Here is a 17,353-nt window from a genome sequence, read left to right on the forward strand (position 1 = left end):
TAAACAGTACACATATTGTTTTATGACAGTGGTTAACAGCCCCACGACATGTCAACACTGTCCCTTCTCGACCTTGAGTTCCCTATTACCAGCTTTCCTGTCTCCTCCTGCCTTCTAGTCCTTGTCCCTGGACTGTTGTGCCCCACTAGTCGCAAAGTAAAGTTTCAGTACACATACACACACACCCCATACACACCCCAAGTGAAGTCACTGAATAAACTACTACATTTGCTTTCATTCCTTCTGAACTAATGACAAACTATTTCCACAGGCATTTGTTTCCTTTCTTTCTTACATCATCAACTTTTTTTTCTCACATCATCAATTTTTTTTCTCATTCGTTGGATCACTTCCCCAGGGCTCTTAAATGTTCGGATTTTTTAAACTTCAAAGTAACTGATTAAATCATTACTTCCTCAAGTGACGATCCTGATCCCAAAGCCCTTTATCCTTTCACTTGTACCTCTCACATGTGTTCTATCAATCAGCATTCTTCGGTTTCTTCATTTGCCTTCACAATGATTCTCTACTCAACAAAATGTTATAACAGGCTGCCATGAACTTCTCTCTGGATCAGTCTAACCTCTTATCCATTTTCTCAGTCACATTAGGTTTTGGTTTTAGGGACACTCTATTCTCTTGACACTATTTCTTATTTCTCTAACTGCTCAGCCAACAGCAATTGCTTGCTTTTCTGCTGATGGTGCATTTGTTTTTTCATTTGTACACTGTCAGGTGGATAACTCAGTTGAATACATTCAAAGGATGGCAGTTCCAATTCTCTCTCACTTTTAAAGTAATTCTTGATGTGTATTAAGGCGTTTTTACTTGGGTTTCCTAAGGTAATGTACATAAAATATTATCTTCCCTTACAAACTAATACCTCTAAGCTCTCCATTATCCTCAATGACACATATGTTGTCTTTACTCATTAGCAAACACTTTGGTTTAATATCATCTAAACCACTTTTTTCTCCATAAGCAAAGCAAACCAAACCAAACCCACTGCTGTCAACTGCCCCATAGGGTTTCCAAGGAGCAGCTGGTGGATTCAAACTGCTGACTCTGGTTAGCAGCTTTAGCTCTTGGTGACTACACCACCAGGGCTCCTTTTCCTCCACAGTAGTTTTTAACTCGCCTCTCTTTATCCATGAGATGTTTGATATATTTCATACTATCCTTAGAAAATAAGCATATTAGAAAAACCAAATCTCTATGATTTGAAAGTTTTCATAAATTTATTATTTGCATGCAGAATTATAACTTCTTCTGAATTTTTCAGGAGACTAACGGGGCAGTATATATCTACAATAACTACATATACACATTATTAAATATGGCATGTCAAATCAAATAATCTTAGTAAATTTTACTTTTCAGGACCTTACTATTTGATTTTTACATTGTAGGAAAGGCATTTCCATGAACTTAAATAAAAAACTACCAGTGCTACTACAGGACGTAAGCATTTATTAATACAAAGCTATTGAAAGGTGTTACATTACCCTAAAGAAATAGCATTGGTAGAAAAGTAACAGTAGTTTTCATGTTATTCTTAGAAACACTCATTACTCTCTAGTTTCACTAAAGATACGGTTTTGTTACAAAAGACTCACTCATGTTACCTTTATATGTGGTTGAGAGGATGTAGATACCCTCCATCAGTATCTTTTTCAACTTGCCAATGGGAATTACAATATGATTCTACCAAGGTACGGAAACTGGAGCCTCTCAGTAATTGTACAAATGAGTTAGAGTACAAATTATTAAAAATTATAGGTTAAGAGAAAACTTTCTCTTAGTTCATTGGTGAAAGATACTTAATCACTAACCTTTTAAATGATACATTTATCTAATCATTTCAATTATTAGCTAAATTATTTACCATTTCTACTACAATGTGAGGCAGTATAGTATAATAAAAAGGGTACAGAATGTGGAGGTGGGGGATCTAGCTCTGAGTTCTGGCTCCACTACGAAATGTCTGTGTGATCTTGGATAAGTGATTTAGATTTGGGGTCTTAAATTTCTTTATGTGTATATGTAACTTGTGGCACTTGTTCAACCATGCAATAAAGATGATGATTATATAAAAGGAGATGCTTTGGAAAAATGTATAATACTATACTAAATACCAAATTAAGAGCTGAGACATACCCACTGTTGATCTGTTTTCTTGTAAATGCTTATTACTTGAATTATCTTGTCGAACACGTTTGGCAAGTCCAGAATTTACTGAAGCAGTTAATGAAGTATTTGGTTCAGAACTTCAGGGAAAAATAAATATTTTAGTAAAGCTTTTTTTTTTTTTTTAATATATCTTTAACTTCTAATACATATTTTACATGCAACAAAAATTAATGAAATAAAATACTAAACCATTAAGTTGTGAAATCCCATACAAGTAATTATTTATTGAAATTGGGTATTAAATTGTAGGTGTATGTAACAATTCTGCAGCAGGACATTTCCCAAGCTCGCTGCTGGAATACAGTGGGGACGCTTATTGGAAGTGCAGAGATAAGTAGCCTAATCACAAGAGGTGAAAAACTAAGCTCATGTAACAAATCTGGAACAAGTATCCTAACCTGAGAAATATAAACAAGTGGGACTGTTTTGAAAACTTGTTCTTAAATCAAAGCATGCTAACAGACAGAAAATGTCTCTGTGCTTACTACAATTGTAGAAACTGAAAAAAATGACATATTTTCATTTGTTCTATCTTCAAAAATTTATATCAATCTCACATTGTGAATGGGCCAAATTTCTAACTCAGAGTTGACATATTACTGAACATCTATTATGGCCTTGTGTTACAGGATATACAAATGAGTAAGGAACAAACAACTTCTGTCCTAAAAGCGTATTTAACAGATATAGGCTGGGGATGGGGAAAACGAAGACAAATCCACAAAATAATACAAGATGTAGTAAAAAGTAAAGCCGCAGATTTTCAATCTACAAGAAGCTACAGATTCTTGAGTTTAGGGGAAGAGAGAAAAACAAAAGATCTTGTGGATGAGATGATTTTGATTTGGGCCCTAAAAAACAGCAATCCTTCCAACCCTGAAGGATTAAGGGTAGCATGGGGGATGGATACTACTGTACCCTTATTCAAATAAGCTAATTTCACTATTGAGGAACTTCTAGCTAACAAAGATACTGTATACCATTATACAAGTTAATGCTAATTTGATTTTCAATTGGATTAACAATTGGGGACTTCCATTTTATGGCAATAACTTGCTCTTCTAGCAATCCCAACCCTGTGATAAACTGGTGTGGGTTTATATTTGTGGAACAGGGAAAAGATGGGTTAGTGGTATGCTCATTGAAAGCTCGGCATTTCTCAAGCTGAAAGAACTGAAGAAAAAATTCAAGCCTCGAGTTGCAATACTGAAGGATTCTACAGGGACAATATTAAACGACGCAGAAAGCATCAACATAAGATGGAAGGCAAAATAAGATAGAAGGAATACACAGACTCACTACACCAAAAAGAACTGTTCGATGTTCAACCATTTCAGGAGGAAGCATATGATCAGGAACCGATGGTACTGAAGGAAGAAATCCAAGCTGCATTGAAGGCAATGATGAAAAACAAGGATCCAGGAATTGACAGAATATCAATTGAGATGTTTCAACAAATGAAAGCAGGAGTCAAGAAATCAAAAGATGCATTGCACTGGGCAAATCTGCTGCAAATCTGCTCACTCGTCTATGCCAAGAAATTAGGAAGACAGCTACCTGGCCAACTGACTGGAAGAGATCCATATTTATGCCTATTCCAAAGAAAGGTGATCCAACTGAATGCAGAAACTATTGAACAGTATCATTAATATCACACGGAAGTAAAATTTTGCTGAATATCATTCAAAAGAGGCTGCAGCAGTACATCAACAGAGAACTGCCAGAAATTCAAGCCAGATTTAGAAGAGGACTTCAAACAAGGGATATCACTGCTGATGTCAGATGGATCCTGGCTGAAAGCAGAGAATACCAGAAAGATATTTACCTGTGTTTTATTGACTATGCAAAGGCATTCAGCTGTGTGGATCATAACAAATTATGGATAACATTGCAAAGAACGGGAATTCCAGAACACCTAATTCTGTTCATAAGGAACCTGTACTTAGACCAAGAGGTAGTCGTTCGAACAGAACAAGGGGATATTGCGTGATTTAAAGTCAAGAAAGGTGTGCATCAGGGTTGTAGCCTTTCACCATACTTATTCAGTCTGTATGCTGAGCAAATAATATGAGAAGCTGGACTATATGAAGAAGAATGGGGCATCAGGATTGGAGGAAGACTCATTAAAAACCTGCATTATGCAGATGAAAACAACCTTACTTGCTGAAAGTGAAGAGGACTTGAAGTACTTACTGATGAAGATCAAAGACCACAGCCTTCAGTATGGATTACACCTCAACATAAAGAAAAGAAAAATCCTCACAACTGGACCAATAACCAACGTCATGATAAATGGAGAAAAGATTGAGTTGTCAAGGATTTCACTTTACTTGGATCCACAATCAACACCCACAGAAGCAGCAGTCAAGAAATCAAAAGACGCATTGCACTGGGCAAATTTGTTGCAAAAGATTTTTTAAAGTGTTAAAAAGCAAAGATGTCACCTTGAAAGACTAAGGTGCGCCTGACCCAAGCCGTGGTGTTTTCAATCACCTCATATGCATGCAAAAGCTGGACAATGAATAAAGAAGAGTGAAGAATTGATGCCTTTGAATTATGCTGTTGGTGGGGAATAGTGAATATACCATAGGCTGCCAAAAGAATGAGTAAATCTGTCTTGGAAGAAGTACAGCCAGAATGTTCCTTAGAAACAAGGATGGCAAGACTACGATTCACATACTTTGGATGTGTTATGAGGGGGGACCAGTCCCTGGAAAAGGACATCATGCTTGGTGAAGTAGACGGTCAGTGAAAAAGAAGACCCTCAACAAGATGACTGACACAGTAGCTGAAACAATGGGCTCAAGCATAACAATGGATGTGAGGATGGCGCAGGACAGGCAGTGTTTCGTTCTATTGTACATAGTGTCGCTATGAATTGGAACCGACTTGACGGTATCTAACAACAACAATTTTGAAAGCTGTAATGAATGGCAATATAATATGAGAGAAAAGAAAACAAAGATGAGCACACTGAAGGCAGTGAAAAATAACTCAGCTGATATATCTTAATTTTATAGCGCTCCTGAGAAAAATGACTATGGTGTTCACAGTGGTGATTGTACCTACTATATTCAAGAATGCAAATGATACCTATCCAAAATGGTTACAGTAAGGTACTAGTGTTACAGGTGTAAACAAATTAAGTTGTAGACATTCTTCATTCCTAAATGGTGCTAAATGAATTAAGTAAGTTACTATTTCTTTTTTGGCTATTTAGTGACCAAAGTGGTGATAAAGCATAAAGATTAATGCCATTGACTCCTTTTGGTAAGTGGTGTTTTCTCCTACAATTTATCTTAAAGTTGTCTTTATTATTTTATGATACAATTCTTCACTTTGGTTAGTTCCAGGATCTTAATTTTTACTCAGACACAGAACAAGGGGATACTGCATGGTTTAAAATCAGGAAAGGTGTGTGTCAAGGTTGTATCCTTTCCCCATACTTATTCAACCTGTATGCTGAGCAAATAATCTGAGAAGCCAGACTATACGAAGAATGTGGCATCAGGATTGGAGGAAGACTCATTTACAACCTGTGATACGCAGATGTCACCACCCTTCTTGCTGAAAGCGAAGAAGACTTGAAGCATTAACTAATGACGATCAAAGACTACAGCCTTCAGTATGGATTACACCTCAACATAAAGAAGACAAAAATCCTCACAACTGGTACCGATAAGCACCATCATGATAAGCGGAGAAAAGACTGATGTTGTCAACAATTTCATTTTACTTAGAACCATAACAACGCCCATGGAAACAGCAGTTAAGAAATCAAACGACATACTGCATTGGGCAAATATGCTGCAAAAGATCTCTTTAAAGCATTAAAAAAGCAAAGATGACATTTTGAGGCCTAAGGTGCGCCTGGCCCAAGCCTTAATATTTTCAATCACCTCATGTGCATGTGAAAGCTGGACAATGAATACGGAAGACCAAAGAACAAATGATTTTGAATTATGGTGTTGGCGAAGAATACTGAATATACCATGGACTGCCAGAAGAATGAACAAATTGGTCTTTGAAGAAGTACAGCCAGAATGCTCCTTAGAAACAAGAATGGTAAGACTTTGTCTCATATTTTGGACATGTCATCAGGAGGGACCAGTCCCCGAAGAAGGATATTATACTTGATAAAGTAGAAGGGAGGTGAAAAAGAAGAAGACCCTCAATGAGATGGATTGGCACAGTGGCTGCAACAATGGGCTCAAACAGCAATGATTGTAAGGATGGTGCAGGACTGGGCAGTGTTTCGTTCTGTTGTACATAGGGTCACTGTGAGTCAGAACCAACTCAACAGCACCTAACAATAACAATTTTTACTCACAGCAAGTTCTTACTTGAAAATAAAGTTTTCCAATAAATCCATTTGAATAAAGTTCATATTTATTGGAATAAAATCCAAGCTTAATCAAGTAAGTCTTATATTTATATTAAAATCAAATATACCCTAACATTTTAGGATTTAGATAAAATAGACTACTGATAAAATTTTTAGCATTTGTTATAAGTTGGATCATGAAATAAAAAGGCCTAAAATGGATATGACTGAAAATTCAAATTATTTTAAAGACTACAGTGAGAAGAAATGTGAAGACTCTTCCAACTGCATTACAAATATATTTCCATAACCATTTATGAAAGTTAAGAATTAACTTTCTGTTCTCTTAAATAGGTGGAATGTTTCTGCTTATTATATATATTTCATATTCTTTGCTGAAATAATTTCTAGGTTGACTCATTAGGCAGCTTTCAAAACAAAAATTTACAGCAAATGTTAGGACATTTTTGGCTACTAAGAAAGATTGTGGCAAAACAAACAAACAACAACAAAACCCAAACAACCAAATAAACATGCATATACACACACACAAAAAAATCCCCAAACCCCAAACCCTGATTAATATAACTTATGAGTAAAAGCTTACATATGTATATATTATGTTGGTACATTTGGTAGAGTGATTGATTTAAAAAAAAAGGCTGATTCAGTGATATTAAAACATTGTTAAGATAAAAAAAAAAAAAAAAACACCAATATTTCTAACTTAAATAGCAAGTAAAAATTTAGTTTGCTAGGTTTCTGGAATATCCAGTGCTTTTGGACTCTAACATTTTTCAGAGAGAAAAGTGGATGCAGAATAAAATAAAGGTATACATAAAACCATCTCCTTTATTTTTTAAAACCATATGGTAATATATACACACCTAAATATGTATATGAAGCTGATAAGTGGAAAATAACAGAGTTTGTTACTCTCAAGCTCATGTAGATTTAATTAGGGAAAAGGAAGATTAACAAAAAAGTAATTATGTTCATTTCTAGCATTAATCTCTTTTAACCTTAGTTAATGGCAGAATCTAATTACTGGTACCAGAGGGAATGTAATAGAGCAATTAATAGGCTAGGAGAAATCAAGTTATATTTTTTACATGTCCTTTAATATTATTTCACAATATTAGTTGCTCATGTGGAAACCCTTTAACTTATCTAATACCACTCCAAATATACCAATTCATATACCTGGAAATTTCTTTAAAAATTTTTTATTTTGACAATGACAATGCTTACATTTTGGAAATACTCTTAGTTATGAACTTTTGCCACATCTTAGTTAACGCAACAGAGCACGCTACCAGTGCAGGACTAGAAAACTTACCAACATTAATTCTTAGGGAGAATGACACATTGAAAATTAGCGATAACAAAATGGATGAAATAGATGATGGTGGTTAGCTAGGCTCATTTATTAAATGACTCACTCCCATAGATGAGCCTATTTGAAAAATTCAAGTTTGTGCCTTAGCAAAACACAAATTGTCAACTGTCATGGACAGTCAAGAGACATCTAGGAAATCATCAGTCTATGAAGTTTAAATCTAAACATTCCAAGGCTCTGCTGTATTTTGTTTTGGAGGGGCAAGAACAGTTCCTAAATTCACCTATGAGAAGATACTATGTGTGGCACAAATACATAGGCTATTTGTAAATTTGTTTCCTCTAGCCCAAAAGATAACAGGTCCATGGTGAAAAATAAGAAATTTAAATAGTTATTTTAAGGTCTTCTGCTCTTTTCCCTATAATCATATGGCCAAGAAAAAAGGGGTAAAACAAGTCAGACCCATTTTATATTTGATTGTATCTTGTCATTGCATTCAATGTTGTAGGATATAAAAAAATGTATAATGGACTTCATGTGATGTAACTTGGTATATTTAAGATTTTCTCCTTACCTATGGTTTATAGCTTTTTTTACTATGATGTACCTTGGTATGCTTTTCTTTGTATTAATCCTGCTTGTAGGTTGCAGTGTTTTGAATTTGTGATTTGATGTTTTTCATCAGTTTTGGAAAATTATCAGTCAGCATTTCTTCCTGTTTTCTCTCACTCTGTTTTTGTCTTCGTCTGGGACTTGAAATGCACAAACACTAGGTCTTTTTAATCTTATCCCATGTTTCTTCCATTTTTTCCTGTATTTTCCATCTTTTCATTTTTCTGTGCATCAATTTTGATATTTTCTATTAGCCTAACTTCCAGTTCATTAATACTCTCTTCTGCTGTGTCTAATCTGTTAAATTTATTGAGTTCTTAATTTCAACAAATTCTATGTTTTTCAGTTCTAGAATAGTCACTTGATTCATTTTAATAGAATTCAGTCCTTTGCTCAACTTATCATCTATTTTACTGAACTCAGTTAAAATTTTTAAGTCCCTAATAATCCCAGTATCTGTGTTACTTATGGAACAAAGAAATCTCTAATTTGTTTGTTCTTTTCTCTTGAATTTCAGTCACTTGGTCTTGTCTTCTGGTATACTTGGTAATTTCTGATTAAATACTAAACACTGTGTATGATAAACTGTAGAGGCTCTGGATGGTATATTCTTCCAGAAAACATTTAATTTTCTTCTGGAAGGCAGGTTGAGTAGAGACAAATCACCTTGATCCAATCAGGGATTGAGATGCTCTAAAACTGGGTTTTAAGCTTTTGAGAACTGGTCTATTTCCATTTGCCCTACCCCTAGAACATAGCCCTTCAGCAGTCTCAAGCAAAATGTTGGGATGTTTAATAGGGCTTCTTCTCCATCATGGTTCCTGAACTCCAATTTTTTGTGTCCCAGCCCTATGAGAAGGTCAAAACTCTGCTTAGTACTTTAGCCTCATAGTAGCTGCATTCAGCTTGATTTCTTCACCTCTTATTCGACACAGTTTAGAACATGGCAAATTCCTTGAGGGCAAAAGTTGCACAGAATATTTCTATTTTCCTAGGTTGGTGAGACTACTGATGGCTCTAGGCTTTCATTTTCGGCTTTGCCTCTCTGCCCTTTGCCATGAATTAGAAAATGCTCAAACAGGGAAAAAAAAAAAAAAAAGAGTCAGAGACAGTCTAGCGCTCCATGGTGTCTTCCGTTTTTTCCTGGAAACTTGGCCCCTCAAGTCCTGGCTGTTTTGGTTTTTCTCCAGTGCCTTCAAGCAGTCATTGGTTGCATTTTATCCAGCTTTTTCAAATGTTCTTAAAGGGAGGCTTGGTTGGATATAAGCTACATTATCATAGCTAGAAAATGAAGTCCCCTTGTTACTACATTTTAGTCATATATCAAAGTTCATCAAACTAATTCTATGAAGAAATTCAGTAATGTCTAAGAGGAAAAATAATCAAATGAGTAAAAACTGTTACCAGAAGAAAAGTTAAAACTAAGTGATATTTTTTAAAGGCTAGGGAACTTTTCAATTTATTTTTAATAATCTAAAATATGGAATACTTAATATAAATATCAAGTGAAATACTTGGGGTTTATTAATATCTTCCATTGATAATATAAATCCAGTGCTCATTCAGACCAATTTATCATACGTATGCTTAGATATGTACTGACAATCTATAAGAAATTAAAAAAAAAAAAGCAGTAGGAAACAAAGCATAGAGATAATCTTATATATAGTTACTGAACTAGTTTATGTTTAATCATACCTTGTTAATTTCCGTTTCCTTTTGGCAGCAGCGGTCATTGCCATGTAGGATGGCACTATGCTTGGTATAGGCATAGAATGCTTAGTTGAGAGTGAAGAAGGGTCAAGCCTGTATATTAAATAGTGAAAAATAAAGAAAGTAATTTTTATTTATATTATGAAGAAAAAATGAGGTAGATACTTTCATAATTAAAAAACCATTTGTTATTAATAAAGAAAGAAAAACACTTTTCCACACTATAAAACTTTCCTCTCTTACCCTGGGGCTTTCTTTTCTTTTTTTACACAATAGGTGGAGTTGCTATCAACAGATTTTGGATTCCCAGCAGCATAGAATAGTGAAGCTAGTTTTTTTCCATTTTTTAGATTAGGTGTGATTATACAGATGAAGTGAGAAGAATATGTTTGCTTGGATGACCTGAAGTCAACCATACCTTAGACCTATGACTATTTTAGAGTAAGCTGAGGTTTCCTAAACTTCAATAGAAACTGGAATTTCTTTCAGTGAAGATATTAAAGAATAATAAACATCATAATCTTCTGATGATGGCTTATATTATCTAACTCTGGAGTATTAAAAACAAACTAAATATATATAGGCCAGTTCTCTCCTAGCCTAACAAGGGTTAGCAGACTTAAGATACCAAATTTAAGACTTTAAAATACTGTTAGCAGATTAATATTTACAGGAAAGACAATTAAGATTTAATAAAACACTGACTTTTGTAATCAAGATAGCATACTTGAGCTATAAAAGAGACCTCAAATATATCTAAGAAAGGAAAAGGGAGGTAATAGTTTAAAGGCTATGTTAAAAAAATAAAAAAAGAAGAAAGAATTGAGGAATATTCTTTTCTTGTACCTTTGTAAAATGTTATTGTTGTGGTTTGGCAGTGATTCTTTTTCAGGTAATTCACTCTTCAAGCCCCTGGTACCTTCGCATATCGTAAATGTAGAGTCCAAATCTGCCTGTCCACATTCTGTTCTCCTACTAAAAGGAGTATCTACTTCACATAACATTTTCAGAGAGTTATTACTATTTATATTTGAGCTGATTGCCTGAAAACTCATAGTATGTGATGATGGTTTTATTAAGGTCTCAGTAGGCAGAGTCTGAAAAGTTTTTCTACAGTCTTCTGGAGTATATATAATAGGTTGAAGTTCTTTGCTGAAAGAATCATTGAGTTGAATACTTTCAGACAGTATAGACTTTTGGTTAAGTTTTGCTTCCAAGGGAGAAGGCATTAGTTTTCTCCGAGTTCTTTTTTGTGGAGGAATCATAAGTGGATTAGATTCACTTGAAGATGTGCCTGTTTAACAAAATTAAAAAGAAGATCAATAATGCTGCCTGAATAGTTTTCTAATAACCCCATCAATTAACAAACAAACAAACAAAAAACCAATAGAGAAGTACTTTTATGCCAATTGATAAAAATTTGAAAGAAAGTAAGTAAGTTAGAAATGAAAAAATAAGTTTATTGCTAGTAACTTTAAATAATATTAATAAACTCATTATAAAGGAATTCCATAACAGAAAAAAACTAATAAATTGCTAATATCGATATTAATTTATATAGCCTTCTTGAGATACTAGGTAATCATGAAAACAAATTTCCAACCCATTCCAACAAAATTCCTAATTTCTTGCTTTCATGCTTGATTTGGGTTTAAGATAACAAAAAAAATTCAACACTTGTAGGCACAGAAATTAGTAACTTGTTATACTGAAAATATCACCTATTTGTTATTAACTGAGTAGAAGATAGTTTGAATAAGTAAGAATGGCAGTGACCAATAAAATTGCAAGTGAATGAAAGAATTGTATCTGTTACTATCCCAGGTATGATAGCTAATTAAACAATCTAGTTACTTGATTTATCTTCTACAAGATAATTTATAGGTTTACAAATAATTAGATTTAATACCCAAAATGAGTGAATTTCATTTCTTTTCAAAGACTTTCAGAGTACTCTTACTTCGACCCTCACTACCCTGCCAAAGCAATTCTTCCAAATGTCAAGTGCTTACCAAGTTTAATGACCTTATCTCAGATTTATCCAACAACTTCTATAGCTTTTCAAATATATCCCTACTACTTCTCTCCAGTGTCTCTGTCACCCAGTGTATTTCTTCTTCCTCCATCCAGTAAATGGATACATTTCCCTAAGGAGTCATACTTGATCCTTTAGTCTTCTTACTCTACTCACACTTTTATTTCTAATTATTCTTTTTGCCACTACCTTCTCAGTCATCTTGGGTTCTAAATAACTAGATTTTTACCTTTTCCTTTTCCCTTGCATTTCCCAAATTCTACCAATCCTCTCTCTCTGCCACTTACAGTTAAAACATAATTATGATCATATCATTCTTCTGATTAAAGATTTCTAGTAATCTTTAAAAAGAAACAATATCCAGATTTTTAATAGGTGAATTTTTGGTTTCTGGTCGAAAATTAAGGAGTAAATTGTTTTCTTTTAACTTAAGTGTGTGTTCCCACAATACCAGATATGCTTATTAAATATTTAAGTACACAAATACTTCACAAACACCTTTTATTAATGCAGAAAATAAAGAATTGACTACATACATAACAATAAACTTGATCAGGTCCAGTGTACTTATCTTACATTTTTAATTACCTTTTTTTCTGCTCTGCCTATTTCATTCTGGTGAACTTTGCATTGTCTGCCATGAAGTGTCTTTGCTTGGAATGTATTGTCCAGAGAAGAAACTAGAATGTGTATTTTTGCCCTTGTTTTACATTCATGAAGTAAAATTCCCAAATGATGTTATATTTGCTTTACTAACTTAAATGAATAATACTCAAAGCTGAATGAAATAAGTGTTATGTATTTCAATAAAGCAATTCAGGCTTTCAATCAAGTTAGAAAATACACTTATAGCAATCACCAACAGCATATGGCATTATTCTTATGTTGGTTGAAAATAGGCTTTGCTATGGCTAGGTTGACAATTACCCTCTAGGAAATACAATTTAAAAACAGGAAGAAAAATATGATCTCTGTTCTACTAAGGAATTTTACTTTTCTGAGAACTAGATAAATGAGATCCAGATCTTAAAATAATTTTCCACTCCCTTTAACATGGCATTTGTCAAATTTTCCATTACCAGATATTTTTATACTAATGCTGCAGTGTAAAGACAGTTACTTTTCTCCACTGTGCTGCTACCACCAATTTGGTGGCTATTAATAGCTGGAAGATTAACTTCTTTTCCCATGAGAGGCAGCAGGGGTATAGAGGATAGAAAACTACATCAAGGATAGAAAACTGAATTGGGAGTCAGGAGACTTGGATTCTATTTCTGGCTCCACCAACGACTCACTGAGTGACCTTGGGCAATTCACTTTAAGCAGTGTGGGCATTAATACCCCCTAGAAAAAAGGGATACTACTCTTTCATGTACAGGGAATTTTCTAGGATCAGATGATATCTATAAAACACTTAAGTTCAAGGAAAGTTTCTAGAAATATAAGTATGTTTCAACTATTAGTATTACTATTTTCACAGAGAAAGTTATAATTTACTTTCTAATACTCCATCAATAAATAACTTATAGTTAACAATACATTTCCAACAATATCTTACTTTTGTGTATCAGACATCCAACTTATCAAGGCCGATGATAAATTATAATATAAACCAAAGTTACTGTTAAACCAGACACCTCTAAGCGTTATTTGGAAACGTAGGTTTTGTAACAACATTCTAAAATTTTGTACACAATGGAACATGAAATCTCAAGGAAAAAGGATAATCCATAGTCACTATTTTTCTTGCACATATCTAGAGGGGGACAATCTCTGGAGCAGTTATTTCCCATGGGCGAATTCCCATGAGAGTGGACCACTTTTTCCCAATGCTAGGAAAAAGCATGAAGAGGGAGTCTTTCCACTGAAAAAATATCCAGCTGTCCTCTGGGATAATCTAAACATACATCTAACATCAAATTTTTACATGATTAGACTAAGTAACATTTTGTCAGCGAAAGGAACTGCAGTGTCACAATCATATATCTTTAGCCATAATTCTGTTCTTCTGATGGGATATCATAAAATGAAGGAGAAACAGGGAGACATAGTCATTAATATAGATTCACATGTTTTTGTTTACTGGGCCTGGAGAAAGAGATGTTATAGATATACAGTGCGTACAAAATGCAAATCTAGAAGGTTTTTTCTTTTATTACCTCAATTATTAAATAGAGATCAAATAATAAGAAGAGGGCAGAAAGCAGATAGTCAATTCAGGACTACTTAGGCTGACCAGGTGCTAAGAAAGGTTTAGGGATAACCAGAAGCAAAAGTGAGATTTAAGGGCTTAAATAATTAAGTCCAACAGTCAATCCACTGTAACTCTATCAATATAAAGGTATAAACACTCCGTTTATCAATGAAAACTAAAAGAACGCAATAAACAATTGACATTTCACTTTGAGTGTAATTTGTAAAATATATAATACAATTATACAATAAATATTCTTCTTTGGCTAGTTAAGTAATATAGTGAGTATGCACTATAAGTTGAGTACCACAAGTAAAGAATATTGGATTAGGTTTTTGTAGGTTTTAAGTCCATAAGAACTATTGGATAAGACAGGTCTATGTCTATGAAAGAGATTTACTGTACTTTTCCACTAGGGTAAAAAGGTATACAGTAACTTTCCAGAAGAGCAGGCGTGGGGTGGTTGTATAGTTCCCCTGATTTGGCCTGGGAAAATGTTATCTAACAAGATTCCATAATTCTTGGGCCCATAGAGTGGAAGTGACAAAGAAGGAACCTATAGGCAGATTACAATTCCTTTAGAAAGGCCCCATAAGATGAGGAAAGGAATTATGCAGTTGCAAACTTTCAGAACAAGGAATCCTAATAGATGACTGTGGTCAATAAAAAACACCCTAGTGGAAGCCAGCACAACTTGTACAAGGAAAGGTCATGGAAGCCCCATAGACACATTCAAACTCCCTGAGGGACTGAATTCCTGGGTGGAGGGCTGTCGGGACCATGGTCTCGGGTAACATCTAGCTCAATTGGCATAACAGTTTATGAAGACAATGTTCTACATTCTCCCTTGGTGAGTAGTGTCTGGGGTCTTAAAAGCCTGTGAGTGGCCATCTAAGATACTCCACTGGTCTCATCCCTTCGGGAGCAAGGGAGAATGAAGAGAACAGGGTACAAGGAAAAGATCAGTCTGAAGGACTAATGGACCACAGCTACCAAGGCCTCCACCGGACTGAGTCCAGTACAGCTAGATGGTGCCCGGCTACCACCACTGACTGCTCTGACCAGGATCACAACAGAGGGTTCTGGACAGAGCTGGAAAAGGATGTAGAACATAATTCTAACTCACAAAAAAAAGACCAGATTTACTGGCCTAAGGGAGACTGGAGAAACCCCGACAGTATGGCTCCCAGACACCCTTTTAGCTCAGTGGTGAAGTTATCTCCGAGGTTCACCGTTCAGCCTAGGAGTGGACAGCCCCGTAAAACCAAATGGGACTAATGAGGTACAGCAGTCCAGTGACAAGGGCCAGAAGGCAGAAGAGGACAAGGAAGCTGGTGATAGGGAACCCAAGGTTAAATAAGGATAGTGTTGATATGTTGTGAGATTGTTAACCATTGTCATAGGGCAACATGTGTAGTAACTGTTAAATGAGAAACTATTTTGTTCTGTAAGCCTTCATCTTAAGTGAGAATAGCAGCACAATTGGAAGAGCATAGTCAATGTCACTGAACTGTGCATGTAGAAATTTTTGAAATGGTGTATCTTTGGCTATGTGTATTTGCACCAAAAAAAAAAAAAAGGTTGAGAAGTTAGATGGTTGACATGTTGTGGGGTTGTTAACCAATGTCATAAAACAATATGTGTACTACTGTTTCATGAGAAACTATTTATTCTGTAAGCCTTCACCTGAAGTACAATAAAAAAAAAGAAAAAGAACGTAATAAAAAAAAAAAAAGAAAAGAAAAACACCCTAGCAGTGCTAGTACTACACAAGAGGGGCTGTTATTGTTAGATGTGGACAAGTTGGTTCCAACCCACAGTGACACTATGTACAACAGAATGAAACACTGCCCAGTCCAGTGCCATCCTCACAATCATTGCTATGTTTGAGCCTACTGTAGCAGCCACAGTGTCAATCTATCTCGTCAAGGGTCTTTCTCTTTTTTGCTGACCCTTTACTTTATTTACCAAGCCTGATGCCCTTCTCCAGGGACATGTTACTCATAACATGTCCAAAATATGTGAGACGAAGTCTCTCCATCCTCATTTCTAAGAAGCATTCTGGCTGTACTTCTTCCACGACAGATTTGTTTGTCCTTCTAGTAGTCCCTGGTATATACAATATTCTTTGCCAACACCATAATTCAAATGCATCAATTCTTCTTTAGTCTTCCTTAGTCATTGTCCAGCTTTCGTATGCATATGAGGCAACTGAAAATACATACTTATTCAATCTGCCCACAGAAGCAGCAGTCAAAAAATCAAACGTTGCATTGCATTGGGCAAATCTGCTGCAAAAGACCTCTTTAGGTATTAAAAAGCAAAGATGTCATTTTAAGGACTAAGGTACACCTGAGCCAACCCATGGTGTTTTCAATCCTCTCATATGCATGCAAAAGATGGATAATGAATAAAGAAGACCAAAGAAGAACTGATGCCTTCGAATTATGGTGTTGGCAAAGAGTATTGAATATACCATGGACTGTCAGAAGAATGAACAAATCTGTCTGGGAAGAAGTACAACCAGAATGCTCCTTAAAAGCAAGGATGGCAAGACTACATCTTACATACTTTGGACATGTTGTCAGGAGGGATCAGTCCCTGGAGAAGGACATCATGCTTGGTAAAGTACAGGGTCAGAGAAGAAGAGGAAGACCCTCAACGAGATGGTCTCACACGGTGGCTGCAACAATAAATTCAAGAATAACAAAAATTGTGAGGATGGCGCAGGACCGGGCAGTATTTCCTGCTATTGTACCTATCGTCGCTATGAGTCGGAACCGACTTGACAGCACCTAACAACAATTCAATCTGTATGCTGAGCAAAAAATGTGAGAAGCTGGACTATATGAAGAACTCAGCATCAGGACTGGAAGGAGACTCATTAACAATGTGCATTATGCAGATGACACAAACTTGCTTGATGAAAGTGAAGATGACTTGAAG

The 17,353-nt window shown here is 35.2% G+C and overlaps 1 protein-coding gene across 2 annotated transcripts in view; it reads right to left on the minus strand.

Moving 5' to 3' along the window:
* Window positions 1-17,353, minus strand: part of KIF18A (kinesin family member 18A) — a 106,193-nt gene that overhangs the window by 792 nt on the left and 88,048 nt on the right. For both annotated transcript variants that reach the window (XM_023737888.1, XM_023737879.1), the window contains 3 exons: window positions 11,025-11,472; window positions 10,164-10,271; window positions 2,158-2,267 (listed from right to left, as the gene is read on the minus strand). In XM_023737888.1, coding sequence (XP_023593656.1) covers window positions 2,158-2,267; window positions 10,164-10,271; window positions 11,025-11,472 — 666 coding nt within the window. The remainder of the gene's footprint in view (window positions 1-2,157; window positions 2,268-10,163; window positions 10,272-11,024; window positions 11,473-17,353) is intronic.

This window comes from Trichechus manatus, unplaced genomic scaffold, assembly GCF_000243295.1.
Source record: "Trichechus manatus latirostris isolate Lorelei unplaced genomic scaffold, TriManLat1.0 scaffold00006, whole genome shotgun sequence".
Lineage (NCBI taxonomy): Eukaryota > Metazoa > Chordata > Mammalia > Sirenia > Trichechidae > Trichechus > Trichechus manatus.